Here is a 17,767-nt window from a genome sequence, read left to right as displayed (position 1 = left end):
ATAACTTCCTTGACATCTGATACAAACTTATGGGTTACAGTGTGCTTTACATCTCAGTTCATACCTATTCCTAGGCTACTTCAACTCTAGGGTCTCCAAGGTCCCTGTATACAGAGTTAACAATGGACATACGTTGGTTTCAAGTTGTTATTTGGGGTATTTTTTGTGTTAATTCTTTTTTTTCCCCCCAAAGCCCCAGTAGATAGGTGTATATCATAGTTGCACATCCTTCTAGTTGCTGTATGTGGGACGTGGCCTCAGCGTGGCCGGAGAAGCAGTGTGTCGGTACGCGCCCGGGATCCGAACCCTGGGCCGCCAGTAGCGGAGCGTGCGTACTTCACCGCTAAGCTACGGGGCCAGCCCTTTTTGTGTTAATTCTTACTGCAAGTTGTGCTGCACAGTTTTGCCATGCTAATCTTAAAGAATGTTTTCCTTTTGTCACTACTTGGCTCTGTAACTTTTGGTATTTCCTAATTTCCTGCCTAGTTGAATCTTAAGCTAGCTTTCTAGACCTTTCCTAATCTTATCCCATTCTTTTTATCCCCTGGATTTTCTCCTGTATTCCAAGGTTCATTGGCTCTAAAGAAGCAGGTTTCTCCCTAATTCTGTTAGCATGCCATATTTGTTACCACCTCAATGCTTTCACTAATGTTAATTCTCTCTTCTGGAATACCCTGTGCTATGGACTGAAATGTGCCTCCCCAAAATTCATATATTAAAGCCCTAACCTCCAGTGTGATGGTATTTAGAGATAGTGCCTTTGGGAGCTGATTAAGGTTATATGAGCTCATGAGTTGGGGCCTTCATGATGGGATTTAGTGCCCTTATAAGAGGAAGTGACACCAGAACACTCTCTCTGCCATGTGAGGACAGAGCGAGAAGGTGGTTGTCTTCAAGCTGGGAAGGGAGCTCTCACCTTCAGGAATCAAATTGGTGGCACCTTGAATTTGGACTTCACAGTCTCCAGAACTATGAGAAATAAATGTATGTTGTTGAAGCTACCCAGTATTTTGTTATAGCAGCTCCAGCACACTAATACACCTGCTCAATTGCTTTCCTCCATCTTAAAATTCTGCCCATTTTTCAAAGCCCAGCTCAGATCCTATCTCCTGTGTAAAGCAATCCCAGGTCTCATTTATCCACCTTTCTTCTGAGATGTATAGCTTTTATTATCTGAGCCACACAGCTGAGTACTTGGTTATATGCTACCTTATATTCTCCTTTAGCAGTTCCATGTATTCTTCTCGTTAAAATGAGATACCCCTCTGTATATTGGGGGTTAAAATAACGAAAAAGAGAGGTGCCTAATTCAGCCGGGGCAAGACAGCCAGGAAGATGATGCTGGGGAAAGGGGCTGAGAGATGTATCCAGGTGAGGAAGCTGAAGCTCCAGAAGGTGAAGAAACAGCTAGAAGGACACGTACAAATGGATAAGGACCAAGTTTAAACGTCTTGGTCTTATAAATAGAATTGAGTTTGACCTATAATATGCACACTCGTTTTTGGTTTCATGCCCCAGAAGAAAAGAAAATGAAAACATGGAAAAGAAAAATGAAAGTTTCCCTTTCAAATGCAGAAGAAACAAAGCGCTCTAGCAGTTACAAATATTAATGCTAGCTTGCTCTTATCTTTGCTGGTTTATAGGACTTACAGAAAGAAATACACAGCCCCGGGCTGGCCCCATGGCTTAGCGGTTAAGTGCACGCGCTCCCCTGCTGGCGGCCCGGGGTTCGGATCCCGGGCGCACACCGACGCGCTGCTTCTCTGGCCATGCTGGGGCCGCGTCCCACATACAGCCACTGGAAGGATGTGCAGCTATGACATACAACTATCTACTGGGGCTTTGGGGGAAAATAAATAAATAAATAAAATTAAAAAAAAAAAAAGAAAGAAATACACAGCCCCCCTCTGACCCTTATTTAACACATCCTTGTCACTGACCATGATGAGTTGGTTAACTCTTTACAGTGAGCGTTAAATCAGGTGAGAAAGATATAGAAGTCCACTTGGCTTTTATGCTCACAGAATCTTTTCAGATTAGAAAAAAATATGCCTTTCCACTTGACATTAAAATAGTCAAGTTAATTTGCTAATAGCTTGTTGCTCTAGAATTCATAAATCAGTATTTTGAAGAAAATCACTGAGTATTTAACTTAGTAATATCCCTTTTTAGATTTTTCTTAAGTAACAAATTTATTTGTATCTTAAGGAAGATATGATTAATCCTTCAAGCAAGCTAAACTTAACCATTTAATGCTTTCTTTCTACTTCATTTTCCCTTACATCAGTAATAAGAAAGCAAAAATTTCACAAATGTTTCTGTTCCTCCTGTATCCTGACTATAGCATGGTGCTGTAGTAATTGTAGCTAATATGTGTGGGGTATAGTGGAAAGTATATTGTATGGAAAGTCAGTTCTTTGATTCTCAAGTCTCGTAAACTAAGAATAAGGTATTTGGTTCTCTAAGCCTCAGTGTTCTCATCTGCAAAATGGAATGGGCCCAAATCAGCAGAAATAGTTACACCCCAGCCCTAACGAAGACCAATTAAATCAGAATCTCTGAAGGTGAACCTAGGCGTTCATATTTTCTAAAGCTTCCTGGATGATTCTCATTTGGAGCCAGGGTTGAGAACCACTGAAAGAGATGATCTCTAAGACAATGCTACTCAGAGTGTGGTCCACGGACCGCCTGGCAGTCTACAAATTGTTTATTACCAGCCCAGGAGGACATGTGGAGCTTATGCCAGAATGTAAATCAACTAAAGCACTAGTGTGCTATTTAGTTTGGCTGAATTTTTTTTTTTTTTTTTTGGTAGCAAGAGTTTGTTGATTAAAGAAGTAGTGAATTTAATTTACTCTCATGCACAGGGTCCTTCTTTGGATTCAGACGAGCACTTTGAATAGCAGCTTCTCTAAGATCTTTCCAGGTTCTTAAATTCTGTGACTGAATATATTATTGTTTAAAATTTGCTGATTTAAATTATTGTTATATTAATTAAAATTACAATAAACAGGAGAATGTTATTTAGATAATGGAGATGGCAAAGTTTGAAAGGTTAAAAATGTTGGGTGACAATTTTTTAAAGAACAAATGAAAAAGTTTAGATGTCAGTCTTCGAAAATGGAAAATGTTCTACTCTACCACCATGATATTCTAATTCTAATTCTAATTCTAATATTTTATGACATAATTTACTGCTTCAATGCACCATTCTTTTTTCTGTCACAAGAGATAATTGAATTACACGTCGTTAATTGTTAAAAATGATTGCAAAGCAGTTTTAAAATTTAAAAAATTGTATGATATATTTAATAGGACTCCAATAATAATAATAGCCGAAGAAAATAATTGCTCTTAAATGTATCAATCAGTAAACATTATTCTGTAGGTAACTCGACTCATATCAAAAGGGTTGTTCGTGAGTGAACTGAGAATACCAGGCTCATGAGAAAGTTTTGACTATTATAGAAAAACATTTAAAATTGATTGTATGATGTGAAACTTATAAATTTATAAACTCCTTTGTATTTGAAGATAGTATTATAAACAGTATTGGATGAAAATTAGTCTGTTTTAAAATAATTGTGGTATGTCAGTTCTCTTTCCCAACTCTGCATAAATTTGTATATTAAAGGTCAAAATGGATCTGAATATTAAAATGCTAATTTAATTGAAGGTCTAATTTGAACCACTAACTCTTACGATAAAGTTAAGGTCATCTTTATTTCTGTTATTGATACATTTGAGACTTTCTTCTTTTGTTATTTTAATTAATTTATAGATTGTTATATAGGAAACTTTTATCTCAGCAAATATTCATGGATTGTCAAAGATTATTATAGATTGGCAGTAGATAGCTATTTACTATCAGGGGTTAATTTCCAGAGTAATCAAGATTCTTTTTATCCATGGTCCTGCTTACTGTTTGTCTGCTCTGAGTTCTTATTTTTAATAAAAATGCATTTTGCTTTTTTTGTCCATTTTATTGTTTTTTTTTCAATTATTTTCACAGTGAAGGTAGTCCCGATAACAGAGATTCTTGGCCTGAAAAGCTGTGAATGTATATATGAAAGACCAGTATAATTAAAAAGTTTTGAATAGGCTCCAAATTAACTCCCACAGATTTTCTGGATGAACAGCTCGTTCAATTTGACCATCTGTGATTACTGCCCGATTTTATAAAAATAATTTTCTTTCTTTCATCTGACTCATTCAGTCTTTGGTTTTTCCTAATCCATTTTGTGTGTTATAAACCCAATCTTCTAATCATTATGAGCCTCTGGATTGAAAAATAATAATGATAAATGCCATTGTTGAAATGTTTTAATAAATTGTGGAAGCTGAGATTTTATATATGTATGTATTTATATTTATGAATATAAATATATTTATATGCTTATATATGAATATATATATTTGAATTATTGTGGATGCTTTCAAGATATACATAACTAGAATAGTAAAATTAATTCTTAGACGCTTATCACCAAGCTGTAATAATTGTCATCTCACATACAATCTTACTTCATCTCTACCTCCCCCACTGTAGCATATCTCAGCCATCATATCATTTAATCCGTAAATATTCCCCAAGGGGATTATTGACACGTAAGTGGTGAACCAGAGTGGATGAAGTCCAAGAACCCCCCCACTGCGTGCTCAGAAGGAATAGATAATGAAGAATCTTTGCTAGAAGGGAATATGAATTTTCTGCTGGAGCTCAGACTGTCACATAGTAACTACATTACTAAGATTCTGCAGTGTGAATATGAAATACCCTCACAGCAGCTCCACGGTAAAACTCTTAAATTGTTTTCTTTCTCTGATTCTTCAATACCATTTTTATTTAAAATGGTAAATTTTTTAGTTTGCATAATGCCATTACTGTGTTAAGTGGACTTACAGTTCCTTATGATGAATAATAATATTCAGTACCACAATGAGCAGTTATGGGCTGAATAATGGCACAAGTGTGGAAAAACATTAGTTTTACTGGTTTCTCAATTGAGACAGTAGCTGAACAGATTGCATTACCTATCTAATGAGTAATATTTGGTGAATATGCGAGGATTGATTTTCAAATATAAAGAAATAGTGCTTAATCTTGATTAAAGCTAAAAAAATGAGTAGACCCCCTACTTTTTGTTTCAAGGTGTTAAAAAAAAATGGAATTTGTGGTGAGAATGGCTTAGTGAGATACCAGTGAAGAAGGTAATAGTGAGTTGTTATTCCATGACAAATGAAAATGTAAACTCTTTTAGAGTGCAAATATTATTACAGGAAAATCACCAATATATAGTATACACTTGGAGAATTATTATGCTAGAGCAGTTGGTTTTTTTTTTTCTCTTCAATTTTTGTGATCTGTGGCCTCCAGGGTAACTGTTTATGTATGGTTTTCCTAGATTCTGAAGGGGAGAAAATAAATTAATAATAGACTGATAATTTTATTCTTCAAGCTATTGTAATTCTTTTCATTATGAGATTTTAAATTATTCACTAAAATTGTCCTCGTTGTATATGTGCTGATAAGTGTGACCATTTAATGAATTAAATTTTCAAAAATGCAAATATATTGTGTCAGGCTAGTAGAATGAGGCTCTAAGAAATCAAAATCTCATGTTGAAAAAATCTTGAAGTTTCAAAAACCTTTCAAATTCTATGAGTTGAGAAACTATTCATTTTACTAAGTATTTGTAGTAAGCTTTTCCTTTTAAAAGATTATTAAAAATTGGATCAAATAGTTAAAGTGTCAGTAATCTTTATAAAATTAAAGAGATAAATATATCCATTGTGGTAGGCATATAATAGTCCCCTGGAACCTATGAATATGTTACTTTACATGACAAAAGGGACTGTGCAGATGTGATTAATGAAGGATTTTGAGATGGGGAGATTTTCCTGGATTATCTAGATGGACCCAGTGTAGTCCAGGGGTCCTTAGAAGAGGGAAGCAGAAGTGTTAGATTCAGAAAAGGAAATGTGACAACAGAATCAGAGGTCATAGTCAGTGAGACAGATTTGAAGAGGCTGTGGTGCTGGCTTTCAAGGTAGAAATAGAGGCCATGAGCCAAGGAATGCAGATAGCCCTTAGAAGCTGGAAGAAGCTTCTAGGGAATGGATTTTACCCTATAGCCTCCAGAAGGAATGCACCCTTGCTAACAGTTTGATTTTTGGACTTCTAATATCCAGAACTATAAGATAATATCTTTGTGTTCTCATGAGACACAAGAGTTGGTGCTAATTTGTTACAGCAACAATAGGAAACTAATACACCCATGAATAATTTTCAAAAGTGGCTTTGACCTATTGGAATTATAAGCATTATTTCTAAAAATGTTTTTATTTTATTTTTTTTCCCCAAAGCCCCAGTAGATAGTTGTACATCTTTATAGTTGCTGTATGTGGGACGCGGCCTCAGCATGGCCGGAGAAGCGGTGCGTCGGTGCGCGCCCGGGATCCAAACCTGGACCACCAGTAGGAGCGCGTGCACTTAACAGCTAAGCCACGGGGCCGGCCCTAAAAATGTTTTTAAAATGTCTTTTCTTGAAAAACTTATTCTCCTTTAGGATTCAGACTTTTCATGAACTCAGGGAAAATAAATGACCCCTGTTCCAAATTACCTTTTTCTCTTAGAGATAACACATAGTTGAGTTCCATGGGCCCAGAAGATTTTGTAATGTTCCCACATGCCGTGAAAAGAATGATATTATCATGATAATTTGGCAAGTGGCTTCTTGACTTGATTTTCCACTTGTAGTGTAGATCATAATATTTATCACTTTTTTATGCATCTACTATGTATCCATCCTTGTTATAGATACCTTCTATGTATTACAAGTTCCACAATATCCTTGCAAATTTGATGTTATCTGTATTTTACAAGTGAGGATCCTGAGTGTGACCCTGTGACTTGTTAGTTTGAAATACATTAATATTTGTTGTGTAAATGTTTATGTCCCAGCAGGATTTAAAGTTCAACTTCTAGTAATATTGTTTAGGAGGTAAAACAGGTTGTTCAGGAAAGTGAATATCATAGATCTGTAGCACAGTTGATTTCGCTGGGAAGATAGAAGAAACCTCGTTATAGTTGAGATTTGAGATGGGCTTTGAAGGGTGAGTAGGTTTTTGACAGCACTTAGAGGGAGGATATTCTAAGTGGAGTGAATACTGAGTAAAGACTCAAAAGATGTGAAAACATGGACTAGATTATGGAGACATAACTGTTTGGCTAGCAGATTTATTTAGCGAAAAAGTGAAAGATAATACTGGAATGAAGTGAAAAAGTGCTTAGATATTTCCAGTGTAGAATTTTATTTTTAATTCAGTTTATGAACTAATTGTAAAATAACCTTAATCAGACTATTTAATATCAAGATTAGAATATCTAGATTGCAACCTCTTTGAAGACAGATCTAATTTGCTGCATGAGTGCATAAATGAATGAATGCTGACCTACAGTTTTCAAAGAAAACCTTGGTTATATTCAATATATGTGTTTTAAGCCACAGGGAAGTATGTAATTTTTGAGAGATTTTCATCAGAATGGTTAAATTGAAAGGTTTTGAGTTTAGAAGGATAAGCTCCAGTTATCTGGAAAATTCACTTGCATATATCACTTCATTTCCTGACAATATTTATTAAGTGAAGCGTTATTCATTTTGGTAATTGAAGTGTTTTTTTCCTCTTCTAAATGAAATGAATAATATAAATTCGTTTCTCTTATTGTCTAATTTATCACATTCATGGATACTGACGTTTGCTTTATCTGTTCCAAACTTTTGCGTTTTTGTTGTTTGAATGTGCTCATTTTCTGATTGTAAAAGAGGTACCTGAATGTTTACTAATTATATAATGTGAATTCTGAATATCTTGGTGATAGTTGTCGTTTGCTCCAAAAGTGAAAAATGTCTCCCTGTGATGTGAGACAGCTGTTGAAGGTTGCTAAGTTGGTTTATGAGTTGGATAACTGTTATAATTACTCAACGTATCTTGTTATTGAAAAGCACAAGTTAAAATGTTTTCTATTCATTCCATTTATTCTGCATGTTTGTAATTATAGTATAAAATAAAATTCTGTGGCTCAATAAATCTGTGCAAGGGTTGTCCTCAATATTTTTTTTTAAAAAACATTTTAAAAATCAAAAGAATACAGAAAAGTACAAAGAAGGAAATAAATCACTCCTATTCTATCAGAATTATTAAATATTAACACTGGCATATTTACTTCCAGACTTTTAGCCATAGCTACATTTTTAAAATTATGTAACTTATTTCTTAAAATATAGAACATTTTAAATAAAGCTAAAGTTACTTTTGACAACCATTCCCAATTCTGATCCCCTATTTCTCTTTTAAAAGTAATCTAACTATTATATTTGGATGTGTATTTATCCAGTATTTTTTGGTAAATATTTTTACACACATGTATGTAACTATAGAAAAAAAATTTTAATCTTTTATTTGCAGTGATGTTTATCATAGTGTATGTGTCATTCTACAGCTTGTATTTTTCACTCAATAATTTTGATAGCTAGCCATGTTGATATTTCTAAACTAATTCTTTTAACTGCTTTGTAACATATATGTGCCATCTTTCATCTATTTATTCTGCTGATGGACTTTTAGGTTGTATCCATTTTTTTTTTGTTTTTTAACCAATTATAAGCAATTCAGCTGTCAGCATTATTGTTTGTGTTTCTTTGTACACAGGAGCAAATGCTTTTCTAGTAGATGCCTAGAAATAAAATTGCTTGGCACAGGACGCACCTCTTTATGTTGCCAAATTGCCCTCAGAGTGATTATACCAGTTTATACTCACAACGTATTGTGTTTATGTGTATGCATATAATTTTTATTTTTAGTAAAATTGAGATCCTACTGTCTATATGCTTTTGTGGCTTCTTTTCTGATTTAACATTTTATTGGGAGTTTGTTTCCTGGTCAGTGTTTTATTCATTCATCTAGTAGAATTTGATTTTGGATGCTTTTATGGGGGAAGAATAACAATGAAAAGTCTTATGAAATTAGTGATCGCATACTTTATTTTAACCAATGATGTTTTAGATATAAATAGCCCTAGACTTAACCTACTCCTTCTTAATGTTACAGTTTTAAAAATTGTCAAATTATGTTTGGTTAGGTCATGATCATCCATTTGATCATGGTGGCTTTGGTCTGTTCTATGACAATAGGCTGTGTTCTTAACACTCAGCGGTTATCTCATACCAAGTCTTTTCGTACTAAGGAAGATATTGAAATGTACTGATGAATGTACAGATGAGCAAAGTCTATCACTACCACTGAAATAGTTATTTTAAGTACATGACATGTTTAATAGCCTATGCATTTTATTTTGGGTTTGGGGGTGCCATCCTGGAAACCAGTATACATGTAGGTAATTAAATTACTTTTGTATATTATTATTTTTTTTTTTAAAGATTTATTTTATTTTATTTTCGCCCCAAAGCCCCAGTAGATAGTTGTATGTCATAGTTGCACAGCTTTCTAGTTGCCATATGTGGGACACGGCCTCAGCGTGGCCGGAGAAGTGGTGCGTCGGTGTGCACCCGGGATCCGAACCCGGGCCGCCAGCATCAGAGAGCACGCACTTAACCGCTAAGCCACAGGGCCGGCCCTTGTATATTATTCTAACATCTACTTTTAGGGTTACTGTCGTGAAAACATTTCAGAATTACATGTCAAATGAAAACATAAGTTCAATAAAATTAATTGAAGGTAATAAAACTAAAGCTAAGAATATTGTATGTGACAGATGTTCTGGAAACTCCAGTAAAAATTATAGTCAGACCATAGAGATAATCTAGCCCCAACCCTACATTTTATAGATAAGGGACAACATTTATTGAAGGTTTGTGTCAGCCAAACCTGTTGAAGAAAAAGGTTTCTGTACCTGAAGTCTTTAGCATTCTTACTATTGTTCTTAAGAATCTGAAAAATTCTGTAACTTGATGTATGTACCAGGTTATATCAGAATATTTTTATTGTGGCCAAAGAATAGAAACCAGCTAAATGTCCATTGGTAGGATTGGTTAAATAAATTATGGTACATCTGCACAGTGAAGTGCTGCGTTGCTTTAAAAAGAAAAGAGTGGGGCCGGCCGGGTGGTGCAGGGGGTTGGGTGCGCGTCCTCCGCTGCGGCGGCCCGGGTTCGCCAGTTCAGATCCTGGGCGTGCACTGACACACTGCTTGGCAAGCCATGCTATGGCCGCATCCCATATAAAGTGGAGGAAGATGGGCACGGATGTTAGCCCAGGGCCAGTCTTGCTCAGCAAAAAAAGAGGATTGGCAGTTGTTAGCTCAGGGCCGATCTTCCTCACAAAGAAAAAAAATAAATAAATAAAAAGAAAAGAATGAGGAAGGTCTTTATGTTTTGATATGGGAAAATCCTTAAGATAAATTGAAGTTAAAAAGAAAGGCAAGGTGAAGAAAAGTATATATTATCCTATTACTTGTGTCAAAAAAGAGGTATTTTTTTGTTTTAGCTTATATATGCATAAACTGATCTCTGAAGGGAGAGCTAACAGTAGTGGTTACATACTGTAAAGGATGGAAATTGGGTAGATGGATACAAGACCTCTCAAGACTTTTTGTTGCATATCCCTTTAAAAATACTTCTTCATGTTTCAGCCACATGAATATATTGCTTGTTTTCCTCTCAAAGTACTCTATCATTTTAATATAACTCCTATTGTATACAATTGTAAAGATTTAAAAAATTTCAGATGGAAAAAGCAAATCGGTAAAAACATCATGAACTTTTTTGCAGTACGTTATTGTTAACTATAAGCATCATTGTTGTACATCTGATCTCTAGAACTTTTTTATCTTGTGTAACTCTGTACCCATTGAACAGCAACTCCCCCTTTCCCTGTCCCCCAGCCCCTGGCAACCACCATTCTACTTTTTGTTTCCATCAGTTTGACTACTTTAGATACCTCGTATAAGTGGAATCATACAATATTTGTCCTTCTTGTGATTGGCTTATTGCATTTAGCATAATGTCCTCCAGGTTCATCCATATTGTTGCATAGGACAGAATTTTCATCTTTTTTCAAGGCTAAATAACGTTCCATTGTATGTATATACCACATTTTCTTTATCCATTCATTCATCAGTGGACATTTAGGTTGTTTCTACATTTTAGCTATTGTGAATCATGCCACAATGAACATGGGAGTGCAAATAGCTCTTCAAGATCCTGATTTCAGTTCTTTTGGATAAATACCTAAAAGTGGGGTTGCTGGATTATATGGTACTTCTGTTTTTAATTTTCTGAGGAACTTCAATAGTGTTTTTCTTAATGGATGCACCATTCTGTATTCCCACCTACAGTGCACAAGGGTTCCAGTTTCTCCACATCTTCATCAACACTTGTCATTTTCTGTTGTTTTTTTCCATAATATTCATTCTAACAGGTGTGAGGTGATACCTCATTGTGGTTTTGATTTGCATTTCCCTAATGTTGAGTGATGTTGAGCATCTTTTCCTATATCTGTTGATCATTTGTATGTCTTCTTGGGAGAAGTGTCTATTCAAGTCCTTTGCTCATTTTTTAATTGGGTTTTTGTATTTTTGTTGTTGAGTTATGGGAGTTCCTTAAATATTATGGATAATAACCCCTTATCAGATAGGATGGTTTACAAATATTTCCTCCTATTCCATAGGTTGCTTTTTCACTCTGTTGATTGTTTGCTATGCAGAAGGTTTAGTTTAATGTAGTTCTGCTTGTCTATTTTTGCTTTTGTTGTCTGTGCTTTTGATGTTATATACAAGAAGTCATTGCCAAAACCAATGTCATGAAGCTCTTCTATGTTTTCTTCTATGAGTTTTATAGTTTCAATTCTTACATTTAAGTCTTTAATGCATTTTGAGTTGCTCTTTTTACAGCAGTTATTATTTTAAAAATAAAAATGAAAAGCCCATTTTCTTTTTATGCATGCCTCCTCTTAATATTTTTGGATAGGTAGACCTGTGTTAAATAGAGAGAAAGTGCTCTCTTGCATTGCCCACCAGACATGCCTAAACGCATAACCCTTGTTTCTTCAAAACAAATTAACTTCCTGATGAAGAGAGCCTATATATTATTTAGTTTTTCCAGAGTACCAAGATGATAAGTGTACCATTGGATAGTATGTATTTCCATAGTCATCATTGAATAGATTATACCTGCCTGTATTTTGTAAAACTATATGTTAGGGAATATGTTAAGTGAAATGCTGTGTAAAAAGTGTGGGATTCCTAGGAATTTCCTGCCCAGACTTTTTTTTTTAAAGCTTTACACCACATGGAAAAGTTAAATGACTGCATGCCTGCTAAAAGCATGTCTAAAAACAGCTCTCTTCATGATGGTGATTTAAAATGAAGGTGAAGAGGAGCCACGTTATTATTTCTATTCTCCCGCTTTTTCACTCTTTCAAGATTAGATTTTGCCCTCGGAATAACAGACACATTTGTGTGAAGGGATACGTATAACAAATCTTTCCACATAGAAAACAGTTCCATCAATTCTGCCTTCTAACTCAAAATATGCTACAAGGGAAAGAAGTGATATTAGAAAGGTAGGGTCTTCATAATAGTTAAAGTACTATATTGTGGGGAGAGGGGCTGATGGCAAGGGGTAATAACCTAGATCTATATCCTTAGAATTAATTCTATTTCCCCTTGATGATTCTGGGTAGAAAGTAAGAAATTTTGTAAATTTAAGAACAAACTTTTAAGGTTAGCATTGTAAAGACTAGTCTGTAGAGTTATTTTATAGGTGGCTCTAAGTTAAGCCTTTAGATTGAACCATTTTATGAGACCAAATAAACGTATTTAAAGTGCCTTTTACGTTAAGTAACTAGTTTAATAATCAACAAAAAAATTTTATTTTAAATTTATTGTAAAGCAAAACAGTTACTGGATTTATTTTTTTTCCTATCTCGAAGAACCAACTGATGGAGATTTGGTGTTTACTACATTCTGATGTAGTCAGAAGTGAAAGTAAAGAAAGACTTTATTGTTACAGTCCTATCTTATATTCTGCTTGGTTAGTGTATGCCCTGCTGTAAGCATGGTTATTTGGAACCAAAATGACATCTTTCTTGTTGAAAAAAAAATGTGTTTTTGTTTATGTGCATAAAAAATGCTTCTAAAATAGGACTTTACTAAATGCATCAAGTCTTTGTTTCTATATATCAGTTTTACTATTTATCAACAGATGTGTATATGTAGCCACAAAATGCATGAATAGAAATGTGTATTTTGGCTGAGTGGCTATATTTGTGCCATAATATATATAAGTATAATATGTTCTGTGAGAATAAATTTTCTTTGGATTCCAAAAGTAATGTTTATTTTAGAAAATTTGCTGGATAACTGAAAAGTACCCTTGTATTTTAAGTCTCTGAGCAATTAAGGTAAAATGCTTCACAATTTGTGTAGAACCATTGAAAGTTGGGCTTGGAACAAATCTTTGGAAAAAATCAACAGGCCAAAACACTCAACAGGAGAAGGGTTGTGTGGTATTGAATAATAGCGCTGTTCAGTCATAATTTTCAAATGCGTCATTACTTTTGTTATATGGAGCTAGAAAATTAGAAAATAAAGTCCATTAAGTAAACAGCAATTACATGCAGTACCCACATTTTTGGACATTATAGCTCTACTTGTTCTTAGCTTTTAGTTGACACCATTACCATTCCTGTCATCTTTATTATGTTTATTTTATTGATTCCCTAGAATGCAAACATAGGAAAGCAGCAGCTAGACACCAGGCACGAAATGTCAGGATATAGTTCTGTCTTAACACATAAGTGAGGGATGTTTTTGAAACTACTTTTAAAAGCTCCACACGGGTAATTGTTTTTCCAGTTCTCCTTTGAAGTGGGAAGTGCTTTGATGATTGCCACAGGTTGTTATTTGAGTTAACAGTAATTTTCTGGTTGTCTTAGTCCTTCTGAGAAGGTGCTCTTACAGATTTGAATAAACTGAGGTAATAAATGAGAATAAAAGGGAGAAATAATAGGTCAGGTCTTTTTTTTTTTTTTTTTAAGTAAAGTAGCAATTATTTATTGCCTATGGTATCTTCATCAGGAATCCAATTTTTAGCTCGTCCTAATCCATATTATCTTTAACTTCTACCTTTCAGTTCAAGAAGAGAAATGAATGACTCTCTTTGTACTCAGTATAGATAGACATCAAAATGTATGTGTGTGGCTTCTGTGATTTTAAAAGCCTGTGCCAGGTGCAATTATATGCATTATTTGAATGTTTTCAATAAGATTGGAGAACTAGCATGTTTGTAAAGTTAAGGGAAAAAGGCAAGATACAAGTGTTTATATCTTATGATTATTGTTTAATAAAAGCATAGGAAAAAAATAGTAAAGAAATGTTCCCAGATATTTATAGTAGTTATATTTGGATGGTGAGATTACGTGTTATTTTTCCTCTTCTTTCTGGTTTTGTGAATCCATCTTTTTCAGGAGTATGTTAGCTTTTACAGTAGAAAAAAAGTGAATGTGAAAGACCTTAGGAACCCTTCTTATTCCGTGGAATTAAGCCCCTATTTTGTTGTTTGATGCATGTGGAAATTGTACCTTAAATATTTTAAGTCAAAATATATGTGTGCGTTTATTCATGCACATATCAAAAATATAAAATATTTTTTTTCTTTGATTATGGGCCTTACTTATGGGAGTTCCACATTATTTTTGTTTTATAAAGCACATCTATGATGATACTTAGAGTCTGTATTTTCCACTTTAGGCTTCTTTAAAGTGTAACAAAAAATTTTAAGACCTTTGCAAAGCAATCTAGATCTCCAGATTTTTTCCTCAAGTCTTTTGCAATTGTCTTGTCAACATCTGATTCAAGAGCAGTTGCTACTTGGGTCTTCCCAGAGTATCTAGTTTGATTTTCATGGAAGCAACAGCCTTCTTTTTTCACTTATATATCATTGATTTATGCAATTACAATATTAAATATAACTGGTGTAAACTAGTTGGGGAACAAACAGTTGACTGAAAGGTCAACTTTATGAAACTAGCAACTTTGTTGTTCATTACTGTATATATTGTACAGTATGTACTCTTTTTTAGGGGGAGGCAGTGTCTGGCTTCTTTAATTCAGCATAGGGATTTTGAGATTAATTCATAGTGTATATATCAATAGGTCTTTCCTTTTTATTGAGTAGTAATCCATTGTATAGCTGTGCCCCCATTTGTTTAGTCATTTATTTGTTGATGGACTCATGGATGTTTCCTATTTAGGGCTATTAAAAATAAAGATGAACATTTGGGCACAAGACTTTGTGTAGATATAGATTTTCATTTTTGTTGGGTAAATAACTAGGAGTAGAATGGCTGGGTTCTTTGGCTAGATGTATGTTTAACTTTTTAAGAAACTGCCAAACTGGTTTCCAGAGTGGTTGTCCCATTTTGTATTCCCACCAGCAGTTCATGAGAATTCCAGTTCCTCCACATTCTTGTGAAGACTTGGTACGTCAGTCTTTAATTTTAGCCATTCTAATAAGTATGTATCGTATCTCATTGTGCTTTTAATTTTCTTTTCCTTAAGTCAGAATTTTGAACATCTTTTTATATTCTATCTACCATTTATATCTCCTTTTTAAGAAAATGTCCAAATCTTTTGTCTATTTAAAAAAATTAGGTTTTCTGTATATACTAGATGCAAATCTTGTTCGCCATGTATTTTGCAAACATTACCTCCCAGTCTGTGGCTTTCCTTTTAGTTTTTGTGTCTTTTAATTATGATGAAGTTGAATATATTGATTTTTGCTTTTGTAGTTCTTGCTTGTGTTGTTTTTAAGAAATCTCAGCCAAACCCAAGATTACTAGGATTATGTTTGTTCTAGAAGTTTTATAATTTTAGTTCCTACATTTAGGTCTATGATCTATTTTGAATTCATTCTTGTATATGGTGTGAAGTAAGAATGAAGATTCTTTCTTATTTTTTAAATATATGGCTATCCAGTTGTTTCTATACCTTTGTTGAAAAAATGATCTTTCTCCCATTGAATTGCCTTGCCAACTTTGTTGAAAATCAATTGATCATATATGTGTGGTTGTATTTCTGGATTCACTATTCTATTCCTTTGATCTTGATGTCCGTCTTTACACCAATACCACACCATCTTCATTACTGTAACGATAATAAGTCTTGAGATAAAGTGGTATAAGTCCTCCAATTCTGTTCTTCTTTATCAAAATTGCTATTTTAAATCCTTTGCATTTCCATATAAGTTTTAGAATTGTATTATATAAAATATTTATACTAAAAAGCCTGCTGGGATTTTGATTGGAATTGCATGGCATTTATATATAAATTTGGGGGAGAATTGACATCTTAATAATCTTTCAACCATGGACATTAGGTCTTATTTAATTTTTCTCAGCAATGTTTTGTAATTTTTACTGTATAGGTTTAGCATATTTTTTTGAAAATTATCCGTATTTTAATGCTATTTCAAATGGTATTTAAAAATTTTAAATTTCTGATTTGTTATTAGTATATAGAAACAAATTGAGTTGTGTATATTGACCTTTGTATCCTGCAACCTTGCTAAATTCACTTATTAATTCCAGTAGGTTTTTTGTAGATTCCTTAGGAATTTCTACACAATCATGCTATCTATGACAAATGACAGTTTTACTTCTTGCTGTCTGATCTGTGTGTCTTTATTTCTTTTTTTTTTTAACCTCACTGCACTGGCTAGAGCTTCCAGGACAGTGTTACATAAAAATGATGAGAGTGAACATTTTTGCCTTATTCCAATCTTAGGGTGAAAACATCCAGTCTTTCAATAAAGTATGATGTTAGCTGTGGATTTTTCAAAGATATTCTTTTATCAGTTTGAGGAAGTTCTCTTCTGTTCCTAGTTTGCAGAGATTTTTATCATGAATGGATGTTGGATTTTAGCAAATGCATTCTCTGCATATATTAAGATGATCATATGATATTTCTTTTTTAGCTTGTTAATATGGTGAATTGCATTGACTTTTGAATGTTAAACCAACCTTGCGTTCTTGGGATAAACTACATGGATATGATGATTATCCTTTTATATATTATATTCACCTCACTATATTTTATTAATTTTTGCTTTTATGTTCATAAGGGATTTGGTCTCTAGTGTTTTTGTAGTATCTCTCTCATTTTGGTATCAGTAATGCTGGCTTCATAGAATGAGTTGGGAAGTGTTCTTTTCAGTTTTCTTTGCGAGTTTGTGTTGAATTGGTATTTTTCTTCAATGTTTGGTAGAATTTCCTAGTAAAGTCACCTGGGTCTATTGTTTTACCTGGGGGAGGGTTTGTTTGTTTGTTTATTTTATGGGAAGGTTTTTATCTACAAATTTAATTTCTGTAGTAGATAAAAGGTTATTTGGTTTAGTTATCTATTCTGGAGGGAGCTTTGTTAATTTTCGTCTTTCAAAGAGTTGGGCCGTTTCTTTTAAGTTGTCAAATTTATTGGCATAGAGTTGTTTATATAATATTCTCTTATATTCTGTGGTGCCTTCTCCTTATACTTGATATTGATAATTTGTGTCTTTTCTCTTTCTCTCTTATTAGTCCGGCTAGAGTATCAGTTTTTATTGATTTTTCTCAGAGAATCAGCTTTGGTTTCATTGATTTTTCTCTATTGTTTTTCTGGTTTTTATTTCATTGATTTCTGCTTTTATTTATTCTTTTTCTAGTCTTTTAGGGTGCTTAGTTCATTGATATTAGACCTTCTTTTCTAATGTGA

At 33.8% G+C, this 17,767-nt stretch overlaps 1 protein-coding gene across 4 annotated transcripts in view; it reads left to right on the top strand.

Annotated features, from left to right (window-relative positions):
- Positions 1 to 17,767, top strand: part of HS2ST1 (heparan sulfate 2-O-sulfotransferase 1) — a 193,088-nt gene that overhangs the window by 110,027 nt on the left and 65,294 nt on the right. Inside the window, exon 1 of one of the 4 annotated variants that reach the window (XM_087448055.1) lies at positions 4,549 to 4,795. The exons of 2 other annotated variants lie outside the window; for them this stretch is intronic. In XM_087448055.1, coding sequence (XP_087304181.1) covers positions 4,630 to 4,795 — 166 coding nt within the window. In that variant the 5' untranslated portion in view covers positions 4,549 to 4,629. Of the gene's footprint in view, positions 1 to 4,548; positions 4,796 to 17,767 lie in introns of those variants that run through there. One more of the 4 variants, XM_087448062.1, reaches the window with a different exon arrangement.

This window comes from Ceratotherium simum, chromosome 2, assembly GCF_057802395.1.
Source record: "Ceratotherium simum simum isolate JZ-2026a chromosome 2, ASM5780239v1, whole genome shotgun sequence".
Taxonomy (NCBI): Eukaryota; Metazoa; Chordata; class Mammalia; order Perissodactyla; family Rhinocerotidae; genus Ceratotherium; species Ceratotherium simum.
This window is presented reverse-complemented; position numbering and strand designations above follow the sequence as displayed.